General features: G+C 43.7%; 2 protein-coding genes across 2 annotated transcripts; both read right to left on the minus strand.

Moving 5' to 3' along the window:
- Positions 1–1654: 1654 nt before the first annotated feature.
- PLPBP (pyridoxal phosphate binding protein) lies at positions 1655–23462 on the minus strand. The gene is made up of 8 exons (XM_053578259.1): positions 23309–23462; positions 20581–20688; positions 20467–20502; positions 19862–19937; positions 7950–8084; positions 6078–6220; positions 4742–4840; positions 1655–3584 (listed from the first exon to the last, which is right to left on the minus strand). Exons 1-8 carry the CDS (start codon positions 23405–23407, stop codon positions 3456–3458), a joined length of 825 nt encoding a protein of 274 aa, XP_053434234.1. The 5' UTR covers positions 23408–23462; the 3' UTR covers positions 1655–3455.
- On the minus strand, positions 20794–21825 carry LOC128576257 (40S ribosomal protein SA-like). Its single transcript, XM_053578258.1, has one exon. The coding sequence runs from the start codon at positions 21740–21742 to the stop codon at positions 20855–20857; it is 888 nt and encodes a 295-aa protein (XP_053434233.1). The 5' UTR covers positions 21743–21825; the 3' UTR covers positions 20794–20854.
- Positions 23463–26160: the final 2698 nt, after the last annotated feature.

Here is a 26160-nt window from a genome sequence, read left to right on the forward strand (position 1 = left end):
ACTCCTACCGCTTATGGGTTCAAAGTTTGTTCTGCATTAAGATGTGTCGATTTTCAACTACTACAATAGACTAAAAAACGCATTTCTTTTCTGGCAGTAGACTTTTTTTTTTGAGACAGAGTCTCACCATGTTGTCCTTAGTAGAGTGCCATGGCGTCACAGGTCACAGCAACCTCAAACTGTTGGGCTTAACTGATTTTCTTGCCTTAGCCTTCCAAGTGGCTGGAACTACAGATGCCTGCCATAATGCCCGGCTATTTTTTGTTGCAGTTGTCATTGTTGTTTAGCTGGCCCAGGCCGAGTTTGAACCCTCCAGCCTTGGTGTATCTGGCTGGCACCATAACCACTGTGCTATGGGCACCGAACCCAAGACTCTTTTAAGTTAAAGGTGCTAATCTAAAATAATGATGATTAAATCCAGATATAAGATATCAGAATGGTGTAGGGACCCAACTGTAGACCTGATCAAGAGTCCTGAGTTTATTTCTTGCCCTGCCACTAATTCTGACCTGAGACAAAGAAAAGCATCTAACCATCTCTGGGCATCAGGGTCCTCGTCCACAAGAGAATACTGCCAAATAGCCTAACTACCCACCAGCTGTCATGAGGGTGACATGAGAGAATGTGGGGGATAGTGCTTTCTATGCCACCATGTTTTAAAAAAGGGGTGGGGGGATACAATTTGAGAACTAAAAGATTGCTTTAAGAAATGTGATAGAATCTATAAGGAACCTCCCAAGAGAACAATGTCTTGATGGATTATTTGGAGCCTTTTCAATGTCTCAAAACCTCCTGGGGCAGGCCTGGGCCAGGCCACAGAGTGTGCCAGGCTGCATGGTGGGTCTGGCTGGAGAGGGCTATTTTAACTCTGGAAAACTCCTCTGATGACTATCTGGAAGAAATTCAAGCTGCTGCTCATCCCCTGTAACAAAATACAAAGTCACAACCTGGCTCAATTTTATCTGTGCAAAAGGTCTTGTCCTACTGTGGATACACTGGGCAGACTTTGGCTTCCTTCTCTTATGTGGATTTGATTCAGCTTTCCCCAGCTTGCCTCCTTCTTCATTCTTAATTTTCAGGCACATGATGGAGAGATCTTTATTGCTCAAATCATTTCAGCTCTCCAGAAGGGTTCAGCAGCTACCTTCAAGCTAGCAAATACACGAGGAAGCTGAATGTATCTAGTGGCTCTGCAAGAGTCACCTGTATCACCTGGGAAAATCACATCCTTTCTGGACTCCATTTCTGCCTATGAAGAATCAGGGAGACTAGATGACCAGGAATCCCAGGCAGAGCAAATTGCTGACTGGATCCTCAGCACCTGCCCCTCAGGTTAGCCAATGTCGCCATCTAGAGGCAATCCAACAGATTTTCCTGCAGCAAGAAGGAACTTTTATTTTTTTAATTTCTGAAATGCCGACTTTTCATTTTCTCATGCTTAGAAGGTCAGAATCCCTTTCCCACCAGTGGTATGGCTCGAGCTGCATCTGTGACCCAAGGGAAGCCTTCTGCCAAAGCCAGGCTGGCATGCTGCCAGGAAGTGGGCACAGCTGTTTCTGGCTGGCTCAATGCCCCCCCTCCTGTTACATTCACTCACTACACCAGATTATAAAAAATAAATCTTTTAATTGCTTTGTAATTGGCACAGATGGTATAATTCAAACTCACATTTTTATTTAATAGACTCTGAAATATCACACTATAGCTTTGAGCAAAACAGTACAGAAGGTAAGTTTTACAAAAGTACATTCAGCAGCAGCATCATGATCTGAAAATTTAAAAGACTGGGGCTTGAAAAAATAACAGAAAGAGCCATCCAGAAAATAACAATCCACAGAAGCCATCTGTCCTGACTACTGGAGAACTGCATTATCTGGTTTTTGAGCATCTTGCTTCTTAACAATCAGGAAGGGTTGCAAAATTCTGGCTTATAAACATGGTGAGAAGCTGTACATGTGCTTGGAAAATGCTCCTCAGGGGAAGGACCATCAATGCCAGGCATTGTGGAAACCATGTGCCTGAGATGGCTTTAAAGGAATCTTTCATTTCTCAGGAGTAGTAAGATTCAATGGTCTTTGATTGAAAAAAATCACCATAAAAAATATTATGGTGGAAATCATTAAATTCTCATCAATGTAGGTCCCAGAGGAAAAACTCCAAGTCCTGCCCCTTCAGAAGGATGTCAGACAGGCCCCAGTCCTATTTGTGTCACCCCGTAACCTCAGCATCAAGACCACAGGGTGGCCAGAGACACTCACATCAGCAACAGTTTGAGTTTGGGGAATTAACTTGAGATATTACATTAACTTTAGGATACTAAAATTACCTGCACCACCAACCCAAAGTAGAGTATCTTCACATACTTACTGGCTAGAGGAGAAAATGGGGGCAGCAAGTTAGAGGCTTTTGTAGTCATTAACCAGAGAGAATTTCCATTTTTTTTTTTTTTATCTTCTGTGCTTCTCAGGCTGGTCTCTGGTTCCAGCAATTCTCCCACCTCTACCTCCCAAAGTGTTGAGATTCTAGGTGTGAGCCACTCCACTCAGCCAAGGAACTGCCTGTGAGATGTTGAATGGGAATCCCTGACACTCACGATTGCATGACCAAACATACATATATTTTTGAGATACCTCTGTCACCCTGGGTGGAATGTTGTGGCATCAGCCTAGCTCACAGCAACCTCAAACTCTTAGGATCAAGTGATCCTCCTGCCTCAGCCTCCTGAGTAACTGGGATTGTAGGGGCCCTGCCACCACACCTTCCTAGTTCTTCTAGAGACAGTCTTACTCTTGCTCAGGCTGATCTTGAACCCCTGTGCTTAAGCTATCCACTCACTTCAGGCTCCCAGAGTGCTGGAATTCCAGCAGGAGTTAAGTGACCAGATTTTCACCTGGAAAAGCATTCATGGATCAGTTTGTGCCTTTGGGCAGAATTCAACATTGACCCCCATTCTTTGCTATTGATTTGGTGTCCTGAGTCTTATTTTGTAGAGTGCCGTGGTGTCACAGCTCACAGCAACCTCAAACTCTTGGGCTCAAGTGATTCTCTTGCCTCAGCCTCCCAAGTAGCTGGAACTACAGGCGCCCACCACAACGCCCAGCTACTTTTTAAAGATGGAGGTGGGGATGGAGGGAGGGGGTCTCGCTCTGGCTCCAGCTGGTCTCCAATCTGTGAGCTCAGGCAATACACCCGCCTCAGCCTCCCAAGTGCTGGGATTACAGGTGTGAGCCACCGCGCCTGGTCCTGAAATGTCTGAATTTCACAAATTCAATCCAAAGCCACTGCTTGAAGTGAGCTTCCTATGTCAGATACTAAGACAGATGGTTTCCATCAACACACATGATCGCTGGTGCTCGCTCTGCCAGTTACAGGAGTGCAGGACTGTGCTGTGACACAGGGAACATCAAAATGAAAACTGAGGTTAGTGCAGTTTTTCTTCTGGGTTATTCCTGGGCTCAGTGCTCCTGAGTCACATCTGGGGCCTTCAGGTCCACCTTGGACTTGTCCGGGGCAGGTTTCTTTGAGTAATCCCGCTCTCCAAAAATGGTGCTTCCTATTCGGACATTTGTAGATCCTACTTCAATCTGGGAGAAAGGAGAAGGGATAGAGAAGTAGTTTAAAATAATGAAATGCAGCAAGTGCTGAGGCTGTGCCTCCATTCTGGCTCTCAGAGGCTGCTGTGAAGAATGACACAGCTGGAGATGACCTATGGGCAGTGGTTCTCCTTGGGGCAATATTACTGAGGGGTGTTCGGAAGACAAGGCGGGGTTTCTTTGGTTTTACAGCAACTGGGGAACACGACGGTCATTGAGTTGGGTGGGCACCAGGGATGTTAGATGTCCACAGTGTGTGGCACAAGGCTGAACAGCAGGGAGCCTTCTCACAGCACACACACCTTTCCAATATTCCATGCACAGGTAGATGGAGAAAGTCTTTTTTTTTTTTTTTTGAGACAGAGTCTCACTACATCACCCTTGGTAGAATGCTGTGGCATCATAGCTCATAGCAACCTCAAATTCTTGGGCTTAAGCAATTCTCTTGCCTCAGCCTCCCAAGTAGCTGGGAGTACAGGTGCCCAACCACAACGCCTGGCTATTTTTTGTTGTTGTTGTCGTCATTGTTGTTTAGCAGGTGCAGGCCAGGTTCAAACCCACCAGCCCTGGTGCGTGTGGCCGGTGCCCTAACCACTGAGATACGGGCACCACGCTGAAAAAATTCTCTTCATAATTCTCTGAGCGTAAGATGAAATTTGAGTTTATTTACAAATGTAATGTATTTTTGCACTGTTTTAATACATACCATTTTCCAGGAATGCAAGTTTATACTTTGATATTTGGAACTTAATCAGGTTACTTACTATTCCAGAAGATCATGTGTTTGAGCCGCCCATCCAGCCTGGCCCGATCAGTTTACATGCACAGCTGTTGCCTTGTTGGTGAATCTCTATCTAAGATTAACTCATTATGAGTTCCTGTCACATAGCCAGGCCAAAGTATTTACATAATGAAATGCCCTTAGAAACATTAAAGCTTATTTTATTTCCCTTTAGAGTATGCTAGTTTTTAAAAATTAGATGACAGGCTATGATTGCTATAAATTTCTTTTCAAAAGGGAAGTGGTGAGATGTGAGAACCAATGTGACTGGGCCCTGCTGCTACCCATGAGGCATTGCAAAGGTCTCTCTGGCCATGACCTGTTCCTGTCCCAGCCTCTGGGCCCACTCCTGGCGCAGGACGCTCACCGCATGCTGGAAGTCCACAGACATGCCCATGCTCAGCTCCACCTGCCCAGGGGCTATGGGTAGCTTCTCACACAGCTCCTCCCGGAGGGACAGCAGCACCTGAGGGAAAGATGGACGATGCCCACTCCGTTCCTGCCTTTGCTGACAAAGCCTGAAAGTGGCTGAACCTGAACATCTTTGACAAAGGTTATGTATTCTTCATGATTTCAAGGCCTGTCAAAATTGCCAGAAGTTACTGAAAGGGTTTTTTACTATTATTATTATTATTTTTTGTAGAGACAGAGTCTCACTTTACTGCCCTCAGGAGAGTGCTGTGGCGTCACACAGCTCACAGCCAACCTCCAGCTCTTGGGCTTACGCAATTCTCTTGCCTTAGCCTCCCGAGCAGCTGGGACTACAGGCACCTGCCACAACGCCCGGCTATTTTTTTGTTGCCGTTTGGCCGGGGCTGGGTTTGAACCCACCATCCTCGGCATATGGGGCTGGCGCCCTACTCACTGAGCCACAGGCGCCGCCCTACTGAAAGGGTTTTTAGCAAACTCTCCCACTTTCAAGAAAATTACCAGTCTCTGCAGAGGAAGACATAACTCATTTTCTCTAAAGCAGAGGTCCTCAAACTTTTTAAACAGGGGGCCAGTTCACTGTCCCTCAGACCACTGGAGGGCTGGACTATAGTTTAAAAAAAAAACAAACTATGAACAAATTCCTATGCACTCTGCATATATCTTATTTTGAAGTAAAAAGACAAACGGGAACAAATACAATCACACTGCCTCATGTGGCCTGTGGGCCACAGTTTGAGGACACCTGCATAAAGGTTGCGTTTCAGCTAAGTTTAAATGGAGTTGAGAAAGGTCTGTGGGGTTTTGGAAAGCTGTTCTTTCCTTTTCCTCCTGAGAAGAGTTAAGAAGAGGGTTAGATCAGCAGCCTGGCAGCCTTTTATTTTTTTTGAGACAGAGTCTTACTCTGTCACCCTGGGTAGAGTGCCATAGTGTCACAGCTCACAGAAACCTCGAACTCTTGGGCTTGAGCAATAATCCTCTTGCCTCCGTGTCTCAAGTAGCAGGGACTATAGGCATGCACCACTACACCTGGCTAGTTTTTCTATTTTTAGTAGAGACAGGGGTCTCACTCTTGCTCAGTCTGGTCTTGAACTCATGAGCTCAAGTAACTGATCTGCCTCAGCCTCCCAGAGTGCTGGAATTACAAGCGGGAGCCATTGCACCTGGCTGCTTGGCGGCCAATAGACCTCTGCGCTCACCAGGGCAGCTGACCACAATAGCACTTCAGCATGGTGCTTCCTTAGCACCTGAGCATCTCCCTGACCCCCCAGTACCTGGAAGTCTGGATTTGGCCCTTGAGTAAGGTCATGTCCAAAGCTTCCTATCGTCATCAGCCCCACGAATTCCAGGCTGGGACACTTGGCATTTATGTGCTCCACCATGGCCAGTGTCTCTGAAGGGGGAAGGCCATGTTTACCTTCACAAAAAGAAAGAGAAGACACACACACTGAAGTGTCGTAATGCCTAGAGGAAGGCTCTACTTTCATCCCCTCTGCGTATCAGAGGGGGTGACTCTCAGACAAGGGGACCTCTGCAAGTAACTTCTCAATTCCTAAAGAGTAACTTTACATTTGGGATCTTCTTCCACGTTGCTCCCTCAGGTCAGGACCTCAATTTTTCAAGAAAAAGCTATAAATTGGATTCTTTTTATTCTGAATCAGGACCTTAGCTGAGAACAGTGAGGGAAGAGGGAAAAGAAAAATCCTTGCTTTGCTTGGGACACAAGGAAGAGTCACATTGCCAACATGCTGGATGAACCTGATGGGATTTTTATAGTTTTATTAATTAACAGGATTGCAAAATATTTAAGATAAAGTATATATTAAATGGTTTCATCTGTATTTATTTGCAAATGTAACTGAATTTGCGTTACCAGGCAGAGGAGATCTCCATCATAACACATGCTCCTTTGTCAGCAGTTGTAAAGACTGATATCGTCTTGGCCCTGTTTATCACAGAGAGAGCTAGGAACATTTACTTCAATCTTTAATTAGGGCAAATTATAGCGAATTATCAAGAAATGATGTCATATAGGCTTGATCTAGAATCAATTTCAGATTTACCTATATTGATAATATAGCTATAATCTGGGTATAGGTACATATAATGATAATTATTAAAATCTACTGAACACTTATGTAAAGCACTCGTGCCAAGTCATAATAGCTTTGCATTTAATACAATAATTCTCTGAGGTAAGTACTCTTACTAGTTCTATTCTAAAGATAAGGAATCTAAGTACCTCCAAAGGTTTTCTAAGGCTGCACAACTAGGAGCTGTGCAACTGGGATCTGAGCTCAGGCAGCCCAACTCCAGGACCAACCCATAAAACAGACGCCTGGATGCCTCATTGCTGTGTACTAAGAGCTGGTGAATTCTGGTGCTTTGATGGTGGCAAGCAAATGCTCAATCTGTAAACATTTACTCTTAACAAATAGCTAACAAGGAAACATCTAGAATTCTACGCTAAGAGCTCTGACATTCAATCCTACCACACCCTCTGAAGCAGGTCCTATTAGGATACCATTGCCCAAAATGGAAGCTGAGGTACAGAAAGGTTAAGTAACTTCCTGGAGATTATGATGCTCAACCCCAGGTCTGATTTAAGAGCCCAGCTCTTGTTCACTAGGTTGTGCTGTTAATCCACGTCCCATGAAGATATTCACTGACTAGCGCTCACAGTGGTTTTCTTCTATTCTCTCCCAGTGTAACATTAAATAACTTTTCTAAGACCTGATAAGTATTTTACTCCAATTGCTTCAAAACTGATAGTGATCTTTGGGGACATTCAGATGAAAGTCACAACCTTCCTCCTCCTCTACAATTAAGATATAACAAGTTATGATGCTTTAAAGAATCTACACAGACCAGCTCGCTTGTCATTACGCTGAACAGATGGAACAAGAAACGGCTTTACTGCAAGGCCTGTGATTGGTTCTTCCCATTACATCCCCGGGCTGCAAGGCCTGTGATTGGTTCTTCCCATTACATCCCCGGGCTGCAAGGCCTGTGATTGGTTCTTCCCATTACATCCCCGGGCTGCAAGGCCTGTGATTGGTCCTTCCCATTACATCCCCGGCCTCACCTCGCTGAGCATCAACCGTCCTAAGGGAAAACAAATGTACAATTTAGGTCTGGTCACTTACTCGCCTCTCCACTGGTGTTAATCTGGACCATAACCTTTAACCTTTCTGGAGAACCTTTTTTCTGCCAGGAACTGTTCACTTTGTCGGCCAACTTCATAGAATCTACCGTTTCCAGCATGAAGAGATTGGGGACAGCTGTAATGAAAGAGGCATGGAATCCTACAGTCACGCATGGCAGTGAGGAACGTGTAAGAGACCTTGGACTCGGTGGAGGAGAAAATATCCCAACAAGAGAAGAGGACAGGCCAGGCGCAGGGCTCGCGCCTGTAACCTTAGCACTCTGGGAAGTTGAGGCGGACGGATCGCTTCAGCGCACGAGTCTGAGATCAGCGTGAGCCAGAGTGAGACCTCGTGTCTAAAAATGGCCAGGCGTGGTGGTGGGTGCCTGTAGTCCCAGCTACTACTAGGGAGGCTGAGGCAAGAGGATCACTTGAGCCCAAGAGTTTGAGGTTGCTGTGAGCTGTGACGCACGGCACTCCACCAAGGGCGACAAACTGAAACTCAAACAAACAATAACAACAAAAAGACAGTTAAATCTCAGTTATTGGCTGGGGCCAGTGGCCCATGCCTGTAATCCCAGAGCTCTGGTAGACTGGGGAGTGAGGATCATTTAAGCCTGGTAGTTTGAGACCAGATGGAGCCTCTACTAAAAATAGAAAAATCAGCCAGGTGTTGTGGTATGCACCTATAGTCCCAGCCACTAGGGAAGCTGAGGCAGGAGGACTGAATCCAGGAGTGTGAAGTTGCAGTGAGCCATGGTGATGCCATAGTACTTTAATCTGGGACAAAAGCTCGAGAATCTAGTCTCAAAAAAAAAAAAAAAAGTCCTCACCCTACAGAATACCCACTATTACCTTTGGGAAGAGAATTCTTCTAGATATATTTCAGTGTATCTTCATTCAACCAAACACCCCCACTCCCACACACAAATGTGTAATTTCTTGTTCTGTTTTTTTTTGTTTTTCCCTGAGACAGAGTCTCACTATGTTGCTTTTGGTAGAGTGCTGTGGCATCACAGCTCACAGCTCACAGCAACCTCCAACTCTTGGGCTTAAACTGATTCTCTTGTGTCAGCCTCCCAAGTAGCTGGGACTACAGGTGCCTGCCACAATGTCCGGCTATTTTTCTATTGCAGTTGTCATTGTTGTTGAGCTGGCCTGGGCTGCGTTCAAACCTGCCAGCCTTGGTGTATGTGGCTGACGCTGTAACCACTGTGCTATGAGCGCCGAGCCTATTCTGCTTTTTTTTATAACACAAATTAGATCACACTAAATGCTCTATTTGTCTCAGTTCACCTTTACGTGGTGTCATACTACTTCACATATAGTTTAAGAATGTTACAGTTAATGTACTTCTGTGTCTCCACTTCCTTCTGTTATTGTAATATTTTGCTTTTACATATGTTATAAACCCCAAGATACACATTGTTGTTTACATAATATGATGATACCTTAAAATAACAAAAGAATAGAAATAAATGAAAATCGTAAGAATGATAAACCTCTAGCTAGATGGGTAAGGAAAACAGAAGAGAGTCAATACAAATTACCTATATCTTATAGCTTCTACAGATATTAAAAGGATAATAAAGAGATATTAGAAACAAATTTATGCCCACAAATTCATCAGCTTAGATAAAATGGACAAAACTTCTTAAAAGATACAAAGTACCAAAACCAACCCAAGAAGAAATAGATTATGTGAATAGCTCTACCTCCATTAATAAAGTTTAAACTATAGTTAAAAATCTTTCCAAAGAAAATTCTACTTCCCTGGTGAATCCTACCAGTTAAGAAAGAAATACCAATTCTACACACATTCTTCCAAAAGACAGAAGAGGACAGAGTGTTTTCCAACTTATTCAGTGAGGTCAGTGTTACCCTGATATCTAATCCAGATAAAGGTATTATTAATACAAAAAAAGAAAACTATGGACTGAGTGCAGGGGCTTACTCCTATAATCTTAGGACACTGGGAATCCAAGGTGGGAGGACTGCCTGAGGTCAGGAGTTTGAGATCAGCCTGAGTAAGAGGGAAATCTCATCTCTATAAAAAATTAGCTGGGATGAGGAAAACTAAACCAGCAGCAGGACAGAGTGGGGAGGAGACAAGATGGCTGACTGAAGCCAGCTTTCCACAGAGGCTCCGGTCCAGAAGGAGAGTTAAAGGACAGAAATTTAGCAAGTAATCTGGTGGATTAGAGCTGAGCCAAGAGAGAAGGTTGAAGAACGCACATCAATCCTGCTGAGGTGAGCTGTGACCCCAAGGATACAAACAAAAGGTATAAAATCCATCACCAAGCGGATGGGAGTCCCCTCCCCAACGAGAACGGCTCGGAGTACCCCATAAACAAACGAGTAGAGTTCAAAAGTCCTCCCATTATACTCCACGGGAGAGACCCTCTAAAAACTGGACCTACTTCCCCGACTAGGGTGCCATAGCGCTCTCCTGCCAGGCACAAAACTGTGTAAAAGTGTATATATTCTCTACCTGCAATTCTGAACTCCCAGCACTCCCCTCCACTCTCACTCTGAAGTCTGGAGGCCTGTCCCCCAGGAGTCCAGATTCTTGGGTGATTTCTCGAGAGGTGTGGACAGGGCCTGAACTGCAGCTGGTCAGTGCTGATTCTGCGGTACGGAGTGAGGAGAGGACAGTTGGCTGAGAGGGAACCACGCAGGAGCAGTGGTGCCCTGAGGTGCAGAGCAGCAGCCGTTTTTGGCAACAATAGGGCTCACACCCGGATATTCCAGAGTCACACCCCCTGTTGCTCTGGGCAACCAGAGGAGGCCAGGCATCTTCTCAGGTGGCAACGACCGGTGGAAGAGCGTGGGGACTAGAAAATGCACGCGCAGAGCCAGGAGATTCCCAGGGTGGGGCTGACACAGAGGACAGCTTTACTGAGCCTAATACGCACCTGGCCCCCAGGGGATTATTAGCCTACACAAAGGAGGGCAGGCAGAGGCTGGAAATGACAGGTAACCATGCTGTAAATACAAATTACAGCAACACAGACAGGGCCTGAGGCACAGGTTCTAGGAACTCAAAACAGCTTCTCTTCTGCAGGTGAATTTAGCAGGGACAGAAACAAATTCCCGCAAAGTTGTTCTGTTCTGTCAGTAACATCAATCAGGGGTGGGGCTGGAACTGAGTAAACAGCCCTGGCCTCACCTCCACATGCCGGATAGTGGCAGGGAGCAGTAGCTTGGCTGAGCAGACATAGATCTCCTTGTGATTCAGGCAGGTGCAAACCCCTGGAGTATCTGCTCACTGGAGGCAACTGGGTCACAGCCCTACGGGGTTATCAGTGACTGGGTGTGACAGAGGTGCAAGGTGGGGAAGGAGGCATCAAACTTCCCAGACTAATCTATTTGCTGGGTGGGTCTGCCTGACTTCATGGAGCACCGGAGTCAGTCATATTTGAGTTGTCAGCAAACCCCTGCAATCTACCCTGTTTCCCTGAAAATAAGACCGACTTACAGGAAAGATAAGACCTCCCCTGAAAATAAGACCTAGTGCATTTTTTGGAGCACACCTTAAAATAAGATACTGTCTTATTTTTGGGGAAACAGGGTAGTTGCCAGAAACCTTTTAAACTCTCCCACCTGAGACAGGGGCTGACAGACAATTGATTTGGACCTTTTGAATGGAGCCAATCGCCCGAGGACTATCCAAGTGGTGCCCTGGGTGTGTGGTTGTAGGAAGGTTCGATTTTCCTTTTCCAATTGTTACCTGTGGGGGGCGGGGTGACTGAATTGCTGGTATTTCTCCACAGCTGAGACTTCAACCCAGAGTAACTGTTTCACTAGGGTCGGACAGAGACAAGCTGAAAATAAGACAGAGCCACTTACTCCACCACACCAAACAGGTCCCCAGTTTCTCAGGCCGTAGCACTGTACAGGTCCTCCACAAAGCTCCAGGGGAAAAATCAAATGGTGTAAAATAATCATGGGGTGGAATCAGTGGAAAAACTCTGGTAACATGAATAACCAGAATAGAGCACCCTCCCCCCCCAAGGAAAGATATGGCAGAAGTAACTGAAGATCCCATTCATAAAGAGCTGGCTGAGATGTCAGAAATAGAATTCAGAATTTGGACTGCAAACAGATCCAGAACCCCAGCACGACTCAATCCAAATAAAACATCCCCCAGGCATATCATAATTAACTTCACTAAAGTTAATATGAAGGAGAAAACTCTGAAAGCAGCCAGACATAAGAAATCCATTACTTACAAAGGGAAGAATATTAGAATGACTGCAAATCTCCCTGCTGAAACTTTTCAAGCCAGAAGAGGATGGTCATCGACTTTTAATCTCCTAAAGCAAAATAACTTTCAACCCTGGATCCTGTTTCCAGCTAAACTGAGTTTCATTTATAATGGAGAAATTAAACACTTTAGGGACATTCACATGTTGAAGAAATTTGCCATAACCAAACCAGCTCTTCAGGATATTCTCAGACCTATCCTCCATAATGACCAGCCCAATCCTCTACCACAAAAGTAAACTCACTCAGAAACTTTTGATCAAACTCCAACTTACACAGTAGCAAAAGGATTAAAAATATCCACTGGACTTTCGAAAAACTCGATACCCAAAATTTTGCCAGACTTATCAATATTCTCCATTAATGTGAATGGCTTAAACTGTCCAAAACTCAGGCCAGACATTTGCTGCATACAAGAGTCACATGTTACCTTAAAAGATATAGACTCAGGGTGAAAGGATGGTCGTCCATATTTCAGGCAAATGGTAATCAGAAAAAAGCAGGTCTTGCAATTCTATTTGCAGACACAATAGGCTTTAAACCAACAAAAGTAAGAAAGGATAAGAATGGTCACTTCATATTTGTTAAGGATAATACTCAATATGATGAGATTTCAATTATTAATATTTATGATCCCAACCAGAATGCACCTCAATTTATAAGAGAAAGTCTAACAGACATGAGCAACTTGATTTCCTCCAGCTCCATAATAGTCGGAGACTTCAACACTCCTTGGGCAGTGTTGGATAGATCCTCCAATAAGAAGCTGAGCAAAGGAATTTTAGATTTAAACATAACCATCCAACATTTGGATTTGGCAGACATCTACAGAACATTTCATCCCAACAAAACTGAATACACATACTTCTCATCAGCCCACGGAACATACTTCAAAATTGATCACATCTTAGGTCACGAGTCTAACCTCAGTAAATTTAAAGCAATAGAAATTATTCCTTGCATCTTCTCGGACCACTATGGAATAAAAGTTGAACTCAGTAACAACAGGAATCTGCATACTCATACAAAAACATAGAAGTTAAATAACTTTATGCTGAATGATAGTTGGGTTAGAGATGAGATTAAGAAGGAAACTGCCAAATTTTTGGAACAAAACGACAATGAAGACACGAATTATCAGAACCTCTGGGATACCGCAAAGGCAGTCCTAAGAGGGAAATTTATAGCACTGCAAGCCTTCCTCAAGAGAACGGAAAGAGAGGAAGTTCACAACTTAATGGGACATCTCAAGCAACTGGAAAAGGAAGACCATTCCAACCCAAAACCCAGTAGAAGAAAAGAAATAACCAAAATTAGAGCAGAACTAAATGAAATTGAAAACAAAAGAATTATACAACACATCAATCAATCAAAAAGTTGGTTTTTTGAAAAGGTCAATAAAATAGATAAACCTTTGGCTAACCTAACCAGGAAAAAAATAGTAAAATCTCTAATCTCATAAATCAGAAATGACAAAGACAAAATAACAGACTCCTCAGAAATTCAAAAAATCCTTAATGAATATTACAAGAAACTTTATTCGCAGAAATATGAAAATCTGAAGGAAACTGACCAATACTTGGAAGCACGTCACCTTCCAAGACTTAGCCAGAATCAAGTGGAAATGTTGAACAGGCCTACATCAAGTTCTGAAATAGCATCAACCATACAAAACCTCCCTAAAAAGAAAAGCCCGGGACCAGATGGCTTCACGTCAGAATTCGACCAAACCTTTAAAGAGGAACTAGTACCTATATTATTCAACCTGTTCTGTTCCAAAATATAGAAAAAGAAGGAAGACTACCCAACATGTTCTATGAAGCAAACATCACTCTGACTGCCAAACCAGGAAAAGACCTAACAAGAAAAAAAAATTATAGACCAATATCACTAATGAATATAGATGCAAAAATATTCAACAAGATCCTAACAAACAGAATCCAGCAACTCATCAAACAAATTATACATCATGACCAAGTCGGTTTTATCCCAGGTTCTCAAGGCTGGTTCAATGTACATAAATCTATAAATATAATTCAGCACATAAACAAATTAAAAAACAAAGACCATATGATTCTCTCAATTGATGCAGAAAAAGCTTTTGATAATATCCAGCATCCCTTCATGATCAGAACACTTAAGAAAATCGGTATAAAAGGGACATTTCTTAAACTGATAGAGGCCATCTACAGCAAACCCATAGCCAATATCGTATTGAATGGAGTTAAATTCAGATCAGGAACCAGACGAGGCTGCCCATTGTCTCCACTGCTCTTTAACATTGTAATGGAAGTTTTAGCCATCGCAATTAGGGAAGAAAAGGCGATCAAGGGAATCCATATAGGGTCAGAAGACATCAAACTTTTGCTCTTTGCAGATGATATGATTGTATATCTGGAAAACACCAGGGATTCTACCACAAAATTCTTAGAAGTGATCAAGGAATATAGCAGCGTCTCAGGTTACAAAATCAACATTCATAAATTGGTAGCCTTTATATATACCAACAATAGTCAAGCTGAAAAAACAGGTAAGAACTCTATTCCATTCACAGTAGTGCCAAAGAAGATGAAATATTTGGGAGTGTATCTAACAAAGGACATGAAAGATCTCTATAAAGATAACTATGAAATCTAAGAAAAGAAATAGCTGAAAATGTTAACAAATGGAAAAACATACCATGCTCATGGCTGGGAAGAATCAACATTGTTAAAATGTCCATATTACCCAAAGCAATATACAATTTTAATGCAATCCCTATTAAAGTTCCACTGTCATACTTTAAAGATCTTGAAAAAATAATACTTCGTTTTATATGGAATAAAAAAAAACCTCGAATAGCCAAGACATTACTCAGAAATAAAAACAAAGCAGGAGGACTCACGCTACCAGACCTCAGACTATACTATAAATCGATAGTGATCAAAACAGCATGGTACTGGCACAGAAACAGAGAGGTAGATGTCTGGAACAGAATAGAGAATCAAGAGATGAATCCAGCTACTTACTGTTATTTGATCTTTGACAAGCCAATTAAAAACATTCAGTGGGGAAAAGATTCCCTATTTAACAAATGGTGCTGGGTGAACTGCCTGGCAACCTGTAGAAGACTGAAACTGGACCCACACCTTTCACCATTAACTAAGATAGACTCTCACTGGATTAAAGATTTAAACTTAAGACATGAAACTATAAAAATACTAGAAGAGATTGCAGGGAAAACTCTTGAAGAAATCGGTCTGGGCGAGTATTTTATGAGGAGGACCCCTCGGGCAACTGAAGCAGCTTCAAAAGTACACTACTGGGACCTGATCAAACCAAAAAGCTTCTGCACAGCCAAGAACACAGTAAGTAAAGCGAGCAGACAGCCTTGAGAATGGGAGAAGATATTTGGAGGTTATGTCTCCGACAAAGGTTTAATAACCAGAATTCATAGAGAACTCAAAAGTATAAGCAAGAAAAGAACAAGTGATCCTATCGCAGGCTGGGCAAGGGACTTGAAGAGAAACTTCTCTGAAGAAGACAGGCGCACGGCCTACAGACATATGAAAAAATGCTCATCATCCTTAATCATCAGAGAAATGCAAATCAAAACTACTTTGAGATAACATCTAACTCCAGTAAGATTAGCCCGTATCACAAAATCCCAAGACCAGAGATGTTGGCGTGGATGTGGAGAAAAGGGAACACTTCTACACTGCTGGTAGGAATGCAAATTAATACATTCCTTTTGGAAAGATGTTTGGAGAACACTTAGAGATCTAAAAATAGATCTACCATTCAATCCTATAATTCCTCTGCTAGGTATATCCCAGAAGACCAAAAATCACATTATAACAAAGATATTTGTACCAGAATGTTTATTGTAGCCCAATTCATAATTGCTAAGTCATGGAAGAAGCCCAAGTGCCCATCGATCCACGAACGGATTAATAAATTGTGGTATATGTACACCATCGAATATTATGCAGCTTTAAAGAAAGATGGAGACTTTATGTCTTTCATGTTTACATGGATGGAGCTGGAAAATATTCTTCTTAGTAAAGTATCTCAAGAATGGAAGAAAAAGGGCGGTGCCTGTGGCTCAAAGGAGTAGGGCGCCAGCTCCATATGTCAGAGGTGGTGGGTTCAAACCCAGCCCCAGACTAAAACTGCAAAAAAAAAAGAAAAAGAAAAATAAAGAATGGAAGAAAAAGTATCCAATGTATTCAGCCCCCTATGAAACTAATTTATGGCTTTTATATAAAGCTGTAATCCAGTTATAACCTAAGAATATGGGGAAGGTGTAGAGGGAGGATAGGGAGGGGGGAGGATGGGCAGAGGGAGGGTGATTGGTGGGATTACACCTGTGGTGCATCTTACAAGGGTACATGTGAAACTTAGTAAATGTAGAATATAAACGTCTTAACACAATAACTAAGAAAATTCCAGGAAGGCTATGTTAACCAGTGTGATGAAAATATGTCAAATGGTTTAAAAACCAGTGTATGGTGCCCTATGATCACATTAATGTACACAGCTATGATTTAATTAAAAAAAAAAAAAAAACTATGGTAAAATACACATAAAATTTACCATTTTAATCAATTAAAAAAAAAATAGCTGGGTGTGGTAGCGTGCACCCATAGTCCCAGCTACTCAGGAGGCTGAGGCAGGAGGATCACTTGAGCATAAGAGCTTGAGTTTGAAGTGAGCTATTATATTGACTTTGTACTCTAGTTGGGGTGACTGAGTGAGACTTTATCTCAAAAACTTCCCCCACCCAAGCCAGCCTCCCAGCTCCCCTTATATATCAACATCCCTCATGAGTATAAGATATAAAAATTCTAAGCAGGGTGGTACCTGTAGCTCAGTGAGTAGGGCGCTGGCCCACATACAGTGAGGCTGGTGGGTTCGAACCTGGCCCAGGCCAGCTAAACAACAATGGCAACAACAAAAATAGCTGGGCATTGTGGTGGGCGCCTGTAGTCCCAGCTACTTGGGAGGCTGAGGCAAGAGAATCACTTAAGCCCAAGAGTTGGAGGTTGCTACGAGCTGTGACACCATGGGACTCTACCGAGGGTGACAGCTTAAGACTCTGTCTCAAACAAAACAAAACAAAACAAAACAAAACAAAACAAAAATTCTATGCAAAATTTAATAAATCAAATGTAGTATTAAAAGGGTTAACAGTTCGGGGTGGCGCCTGTGGCTCAGTGAGTAGGGCGCTGGCCCCATGTACCGAGGGTGGTGGGTTCAGACCCGGCCCCAGCCAAACTGCAACAACAAAAAAATAGCCAGGTGTTGTGGCGGGCGCCTGTAGTCCCAGCTGCTCGGGAGGCTGAGGCAAGAGAATCGCCTAAGCCCAGAAGCTGGAGGTTGCTGTGAGCTGTGTGACGCCATAGCACTCTACCGAGGGTGATAAAGTGAGACTCTGTCTCTAAAACAAACAAACAAAAAAGGGTTAACAGTTCATGATCAAATAGGAATGCAGGGGTTGTTTAACATTTGAAAACCAATAAAGTGGTTTTCAAATAAAACAAAACAAAAAAACTGCTGTTTTTCAAAAGACACCATTAAGAGAATGAAAAGACAAGCCACAGACTGAGGGAAAATATTTGCAAAGCACAAATCTGATAAAGGATCTATATCCTGAATATATAAAGAACTCTTTTGCCTCCACAGCAAGAAAATAATCCAAGTAGAAAATACACTTTTCCGGCCAAACCGCAACAGAAAAATAGCCGGGCGTTGTGGCACGCGCCTGTAGTCCCAGCTGCTCGGGAGGCTGAGGCAAGAGAATCACGTAAGCCCAAGAGTTAGAGGTTGCTGTGAGCCGTGTGATGCCACGGCACTCTACCCGAGGGCTGTACAGTGAGACTCTGTCTCTACAAAAAAAAAAAAAAAGAAAGAAAATACACTTTCAACAAAAAAGATATACAGATGGCAAATGTGAAACGTTCAACATCAGTAGACGTGAAATTAGGGAAATGTGAGGACACCACTACATACCTGCTAGAATGGCTAAAATTAAAAATGAATGACCATACTAAATGTTGGCAAGGATGTGGAGGAACTTGAACACTGCTGTGGAAATGTAAAATGGAACAAGCACTTTGGAAAGGTTTGGCAGTTTCTTAAAAAGTTAAACATATGTGGGCGGTGCCTGTGGCTCAGTGAGTAGGGCGCCGGCCCCACATACCGCCGAGGGTGGCGGGTTCGATCCAGGCCCTGCCAAACTGTAAAACAAAAAAATTGCTGGGCGTCATGGTGGGTGCCTATAGTCCCAGCTCCTGGGGAGGCTGAGGCAAGAGAATCGCCTAAGCCCAAGAGTTGGAGGTTGCTGTGAGCTGTGACGCCACAGCACACTACTGAGGGCAGCAAAGTGAGACTCTGTCTCTAAAAACAAACAAACAAACAAACAAAAAACATTAAACATATGTAATGAGTGTAGAGTTTCAGTTTTGCAAAAAGAAAAGAGTTCTATGGATATAGGGTGACGATGGCTGCACAACATTGAGTCTCTAAAGAATGTCACTAAACTCTAAGCTAAAAATGGCTACCATGGTAAATTTTATGTTACGTATATTTTACTGGCAATTAACAAAAAATGAAACATACTTATGTGATTCAGCCATTCCACTCAACAGTATTCCAAGAGAAAAGGAAATATGTGTCTGTACCAAGACTTACGCACGAAAGTTCATAGCAACTTATTTGTAAAAGCCAAACATTAGAAGTTACCCAAATGTTCACCAACAGGTGAATAAACACATTGCAATATATTTATACAATGGAATATTACTGAACAGTAAAAATGAACTATTGATATATACATGAACATGATGAATCTCAAACTAATTATGCGGAGTAAAAGAAGTCAAAGAGAGTACATACTTCATGATTCCCTTTATTTTCTGTATTTTATTTTTATTTTGAGACAGAGTCTCACTCCATTACCTTGGGTAGAGTGATGTGGCATCATAGCTCACAGCAACCTCAAACTTGTGGGTGATCCTCTTGCCTCAGCCTCCCAAGTAGCTGGGACTACAGGCACCAGCCACAACACCCAGCTAGTTTTTCTATTTTTAGTAGAGACGGGTTCTTGCTCTTCCTCAGGCTGATCTTGAACTCCTGAGCTCAAGCAATCCATCTGCTCTGGCCTCCCAGAGTGCTAGGATTAGCGTTAGCCATTGCACTTGGCTCATGATTCCCTGCGACCAGCGTCACAGATCAAAGCAACCTCAAACTCTTGGGCTGAAGTGATTCTTTTGCCTCAGCCTCCCAAGTAGCTGGACTACAGGCGCTTGCCACAATGCCCGGCTATTTTTTGTTGCAGTCATCATTGTTGTTTAGCTGGCCTGACCGGGTTAGAACCCGCCAGCCCTGGTGTATGCGGCCGGCGCCCTAGCTGCTGAGCTACAGGCACTGAGCCTATGTGAAAGATCTTCAAATAATAATAAACATGAAAGAGAGTAGGTTTCCAAGTATATATAACCTAGCCAATATGAACTCATTGTTTTTGGTACGATTATATTAAGAACTAAGATTTTTCTAAAAGAAACACCAAAACACAAATGGTAAATTCGCTACAGTCTAAAAGCTGTTCTCTCTTCCACAGAAGGTAGTATAAGCAATTTTGCCTTCATATTTAGACTTTTATCTTACCCATCAATTTATTGACATTTTGTTTCTGTAGGTGGCCAATGAAATGCCATTTGATCTCAGGACATGAAGACAGAATCTAAAGAGAAAAAGGTAACCATGTTTGACTCAGATCTGAATATATAAAGAACTCTTTTGCCTCCATGAAGGCCTTGTTAGCTCAAACACTTTACACACTCCCCAAGACCTTTCACACCTATGCTCAGATTCTTAAATGTAATAAACCACTATTCACCATCTTTGGCCAGCCTCCTAATGAGGTAAAAGGATACTGAGAAAAAAATCTAAAATTTCTGCTCAGTTTCCCTTCCTTGTTCCCATGAACTCCATTTTTTGGCCGTCACCCATCAAGGATGAACTGGTTTAAGCTTTTGCATTTCAAAAGGACCCAAGGTTATAGCAAGTTCCTAAACCACTATTTCCAAACAGCTGCAGATGAGAAAACCATAGTCTGAGAAAAGAAAGAAAATCTAGTCAAGAATTATTTGGGGCACAAGGTGAAAGCAGACAATTCTCCCCTCAGCCCAGCCTCCTGCTTTAAAACTCAAGCACCAAAATCGAAAAGCCAAGATTTAAATAAAAACTAAAGAATTCAGCTATCTACTTACTTTAGGATTTGATGCTTTTTCTAGCAGTTCCTGAACCTAAAAGGTAAAATTAGAACAAGTCAGAAAGCTGGTAATCATGATGTTTCCAAAGGTGCTTGGGAAAACGGCTCTTACATAGTTCTCTCCAAAAGTGCGCTGGCCGTGACTGTAGGCCTCGATCACCATGTCTGCAGGCTTGGTTTTGCTGACTGCTACGAGCCGGGGCTGGATGGCCGGGAGATCCTGTCAAGAACGGAAGAGCCACATGAGTGAACATTTGGGAATATTATTCCAATAACTCTCATGAGACAGATCTCAACTTTTTCTTTCTTTTTTTTTTTTTTTTAAAAACTGATGTTTATTTTCCTCCTTTATTTCCATCTTGTTTAAGAGCTTGTGGAAGAACAGCTTAAGACCACTCAGTGGTTGTTCCTACCCATTCAGTGGCCTGAGCAGTGGGAGCTGCAGACCAGTCTTCAGTGGCAGGCTGGGCACTCCAGTCTTCAGTGGGGAACTGCTGAATAGGCACAGAGGGCACTTGCACGCCTTCTGACCAGTCTGCAACCTCTGGTTGCGTAGCAGTAAACTCAGGAGCTGGAGCAGTCCATTCACCCTGAAATTCCTCCTTGGTCACAGCTTTCTCAGCAGCAGCCTGCTCTTCCTTTTCAGTCTCTTCAGGATCTCTGTAGAAATAGAGATCTGGCATGACCTCCCACGGATGTTCATGGGAGAGGGTGCCACGCATGCGGAGAACTTCCCGGGCCAGCATCCACCACATCAAACCTACTGAGTGAGCTCCCTTGTTGTTGCAAGGGATGGCGATGTCCACATAACGCAGAGGAGAATCTGTGTTACACAGAGCAATGGTAGGCAGGTTAACATAAGATGCCTCTGTGAGAGGTTGGTGGTCAGCCCTGGGATCAGTAACCACTAGAAGACGAGGCTCCCGGAAGGCTGCCTGTATCTGGTTAGTGAAGGTTCTGGGAGTGAAGCGGCCAGCAATAGGAGTGGCTCCAGTAGCAGCAGCAAACTTCAGCACAGCTCGCTGGCCAGTATTCCTGGAGGATATGACACTGACATCGGCAGGGTTTTCAATGGCAACAATGGCCCGAGCTGCCAACAGAAGTTTTTCCCAGGTCCTCTTCAGATTTATGATGTAGATACCATCACTTTTCCTTTTGTAGATGTACTGTTCCATTTGGAAGTCAAGATTGGTGCCACCTAAGTGGGTTCCTGCTGCAAGGAATTTGAGGACATCCTCCTCCTTCATTTGCAGGACATCAAGGGCTCCGGACATTGTGAAAATTTCCCTTTAAGTTACGGTGGGAATCCAGAACAACGCCGTATGGGCCCTCCCTGAGCGGCGCCGAAAAGCTCAACTTTTTCTGATAGTGCAGGCTGATCAGTATCAAATTGTGATGGTCATATGTCTTTTACATGCAGGGAAGCTAAATCTAATATGTTAGCTACCTTTATATCTAACAGGGGATGTTTCTTTCTCAGAAACTCATCCTGATTCTGGTGTAATTATTACTATTGCCCTCTTCACTCTAAAAGTGACTGGCTCAGGGTAATTATGTAATTGTTCAATTTCTGAATCAAGAACAAGTGGCACAACTAAGACTGGGACACAGAAAGTTCTGAACTAAGAATCAGACTATTAGACATCCTCCCGTGGCCACTGCGTGAACAGCAGGGGTTCCCTGCAGTCTGCTACAGCCAAATCCACACAGGTGTAAATAAAGATTTATTCTTCCCTACATAGTTTAGTCTTCATGTACTCCATCACCCCTTGGGATTGTTCACAGAATCATGGTATTCTCAAGGATCTGAAGGAGTCAGGTCAATTAGCAAAATGTTTCCCCTTCCTTCCAAGTGGCTGCGTTACCAGCCTCTTTATGAGACCGTGTCATGACTCTTAGGATTATGTTGAATTGATGGTCTCCAGAGAGAAAAGTGGAACAGGCAGCCCATCTCCCTGAAAGTTCCCCTAAAAGAGAACCTCCCGGAGTGATGTTTATTAAGGGAGTCCCTAGATTTTGCGGGGAAGAATCACTGAGAATCACAGAATGTTAATGCCATAGGGAATTTAGAGCTTTCAGAGTTTATCCTACTGCCTATCCAGAGGGGAAAGTGGGGACCAGAGTGACTTGTTCAAGGTAGCATTCTTAGTAGTCAAGGAAAGACTACCACACACAATAAAGATCTTTGTCTTCAGTCCAGCACTCTGAGTTCTGATACTGAAAGCGCTTGATCAGAGAAACCTTTGTCCTCTCTGGCCAGGTCTGTCTCATTCTACACCATTCAGCTTAAATTTGTACTGAGGTGGGACGATTTTGATTCTTGGGCTAATAAAAGTCCAAGAGCAGGCAAACTATATATAAGCAAAAGAAAAAAATCTCCCCTTAACTTGCTTGGGGTTGGACGTCAGACAGCTCTTTGTTGCCCCAAACTGGCGCCTGCCAAGTCCGGCCAATCCCCGCTCACCCAGGCCTACTGGTGGAACTGACATTTACTGAGCTCCTGGCTGGCAACCCGCCCATCCGGTAAATCGCGGATCTGGCCTCCCGACGCTTTTGCGTTACAGGTCTGCTCTTCCTGCCTGCGGGTGCTTGGCCCTTCTCGGGGTCCACCAAGGCTGTGGATCCCCACCCGAAGCGACTCTAGTAATTTTCCCGAGGTAGCGGATACCTTCTGCACTCGCCGCGCCAACCTAAACTCTGCAGCCCCCGCCGACTCCTAGGCGGCCGGAGGATCCCGCCCCTCCGGAGACCCCTCTGCGTCACCGTGAGGACCCATTCCCACGCAGGTGTCCCTCTCCGCAAAGCGGCCGCCCACCGTGCCCACGAGGCTCCATCCTCACCCGAGGCCGCCGCGCCACCGCCTGCTGCACGCGCTCGTTCACTGCCCGCAGCGCACACCCGATTCCCACCTCCGCCGACATGCTGCCCACTCTCCACATCCCCGGGGGAAGGACGCCAGCTGTGCCCCGACCTCACATCACTTCCGGTCCCACCCACCTCACGCCGTGCGGTCCAGTCACTGCTCACCACCGAGCCTTCCTAGCCAATTGACACGCAGGCAGTACGGGGCGGTGCGCGCAGGCGGGCACAGCGGGCCCGCCCCCCGGCGGCGGCCATGTCTGGAGGTAGCTCCGGGAGCTGCGCGGGAATCCCGGGTTCTGGGCGCCAGGTGCCCAGGCAACTGCATCACCCTGCCCCAAGGGACTTTTCTGAGGCGAAAACCCCATTCTGTTCTCAGGGTCCTCTTCTTTTTCAAAATGCCTTACAGGGCATGCCGGTCCCTCGCTTTAAAGAGCAGTGAACTAAAATTTCTGGGGGCAGGGACCGGGATTAGGAGCCATTAGATCGAGAGGCATGGCTTTTAGTATGTCGGATGATTCTTGCAAGGAATAGCCTAGCGATATAAAAGAAAACGCTTGCTAAAGACAAGGCATTATCCAAATGTATTTTTGTCATCCACTGTCCGATAGGCCTTGGACGGGATCCATGTTATGTAAAGATGTCTCATTGGCACATAAAGAATAAGAAAATGTTAGCATTTAACCCAGTGTATACAAAGTAAGATTTCGACGTGCAATGAACAGAAAAACTGAATGAGAATGCCAGCTTGTTTCTGAAGTCCGCTGTGTGCTTTTGACTTCAGCTGGGCTATTTCAAGCAGCCACGTGTGGCTAGTGCCACCTTAGAGGGCACAGGCCCTTTGGACAGTCCAGCTGTAGCATGATCTTAGTACACATTTTAGTTCAATTCCTGAGTCTCCTGTGTGTCCAGCTCAATGGGGGCAATATGGTTATAAAGTTGATGGGAGCCAGACAATACAAAAATCAACAGAATAGTCAGTTGGGGAAACGGTAGGCACTGCCCGTAAGTAGAAAAAGTTCACTTTTCTTAAGAAAAGCACTTTTGGCTGTAAGATTCAATGTAATGGAGAGAGATGTTAGAGATAGGGCTAAAGTTCGTCCTCCAGGTTGTCTTGTCTTGAAGTGACTGGGATTAGAGATTTCTGGAAAGAAGGGGCAGTTATCCTTACTGTCTTTCTCTCATTCCTTTTCCCAGACTCCAAGAACAGAGACGGAATTTCACAGGTTCTGCTCTGGGAGAATCAAGGACCGAGCAGAACCTCAGTCCTTGCAGTAAGGAATGTCTTTTGGGGAAGACTCGGGTCATTTACAATGGTACACATAACTGAGTTATCTATAAAGTAGGATTGCTGAAGACATTGTAATAGTGTTCAAATAAAATGTCTCCGGACTTGATACATTTCTTCTCTCCCCCCCCCAAAAGTAATAAAAATTAAAAAATGACACAATAGTCCTTCATGGTGACAGTATAAGAGATGTTTGCTGAAGAGACACAAAGTTGGAAGGAGTTAGGGCAGCAGTGGTGTGATGGACCAAGGTGATCATGGTAAAGGGATGTGTAGAGGAAGGCCTGGGTGAGTATGAAATACTTTAAGTGACGGGCTATTTGGAAAACATTTAAAATATATATACTTTACAAATCTAGAGAATGTATAATCCAGGTGACAGTAATCCTGGCGATAGTCACCTGACAAGTCACTGTGACAAGTAATTGTACCATCATTTTATTGAGGCAATTACTCTGTAAAGGAACCCCGGGAGAGACCAGAATGCATAAGAGAGGCTTTATTGTAGATTTCTGACTTCTTTTTTTCTGAGATAATTTCTGTTGCCTGGCGCTAGAGTGCAGTGGCATTATCATAGCTCATAGCAACCTCAAATTCTTGGGCTCAAGTGATCTCCTGCCTCAGCCTCTCAAAGTGCTAGAATTATACCTGTGAATCACCGCACCTGGGCTGCTGTGGATTTATTTCTAAGATGATTTTCATCTCTAACATTCCATGCTCTTATGAAAATGGAAGTGAATATAAAAACATCACGGCGACCTCAGTCCCATGATTATTTCACGTTCTAATTTTTTCACTTCTTAGTTGTAATTTTGAATTAATTTTCACTTTTTATTTTTTTTTTCTTATTTTCTTCTTTTTCCTGGGACATCAACCAGGAATCCAATTTAACCTTTCATCCTCCCCTACTAACTAATCTTGAAAAATGCAAGTCTAAAATCCCTTCATCACCAATAATTGACTTTAAAATGCTTCAATAATTTGCCAGGACAAAGGGGAAAAGAGAAAGATTAAAAAGCCAAATACCCAGAGGAACAGATTTTATAAACAGCCTAGCATACTTATTTGCCATAAATGCCATTAAGCTTTTAAAACATTCACCTGTAGCCAGGCACAGTGGCTCACACCTACAATCCTAGCACTCTGGGAGTCCGAGTCAGGTGGTTTGCTTGAGCTCAGAAGTTTGAGACCAGCCTAGGCAAAAGTGAGACCTCCCCATCTCTACTAAAAATAGAAAAACTGAGGCAAGAGGATTGCTTGAGTTCAAGAGTTGGAGGTTGCTGTGAGCTGTGATGCCACAGCACTCTACCCAGGGCGACAGCTTGAGACTTTGTCGCAAAAACCAAGAAACAAACAAAAAAACTCCCCCCAAACATTCACCTCTGTAGTCCAAGGCCCTGGATTATTAGAATAACTATGGATCTGAAAATTGTTTCCATTTGAGCCTACTGTGATTCTTTTAGAGAGATTAAAAAAAAGATAATAGAAAATTACTGTTGCCTGGTTACTTAGCTCTGAACAGAAGTGGAGAATGCCTATGTCCCA

This window comes from Nycticebus coucang, chromosome 24 (genome assembly GCF_027406575.1).
Source record: "Nycticebus coucang isolate mNycCou1 chromosome 24, mNycCou1.pri, whole genome shotgun sequence".
NCBI classification, from domain to species: Eukaryota; Metazoa; Chordata; class Mammalia; order Primates; family Lorisidae; genus Nycticebus; species Nycticebus coucang.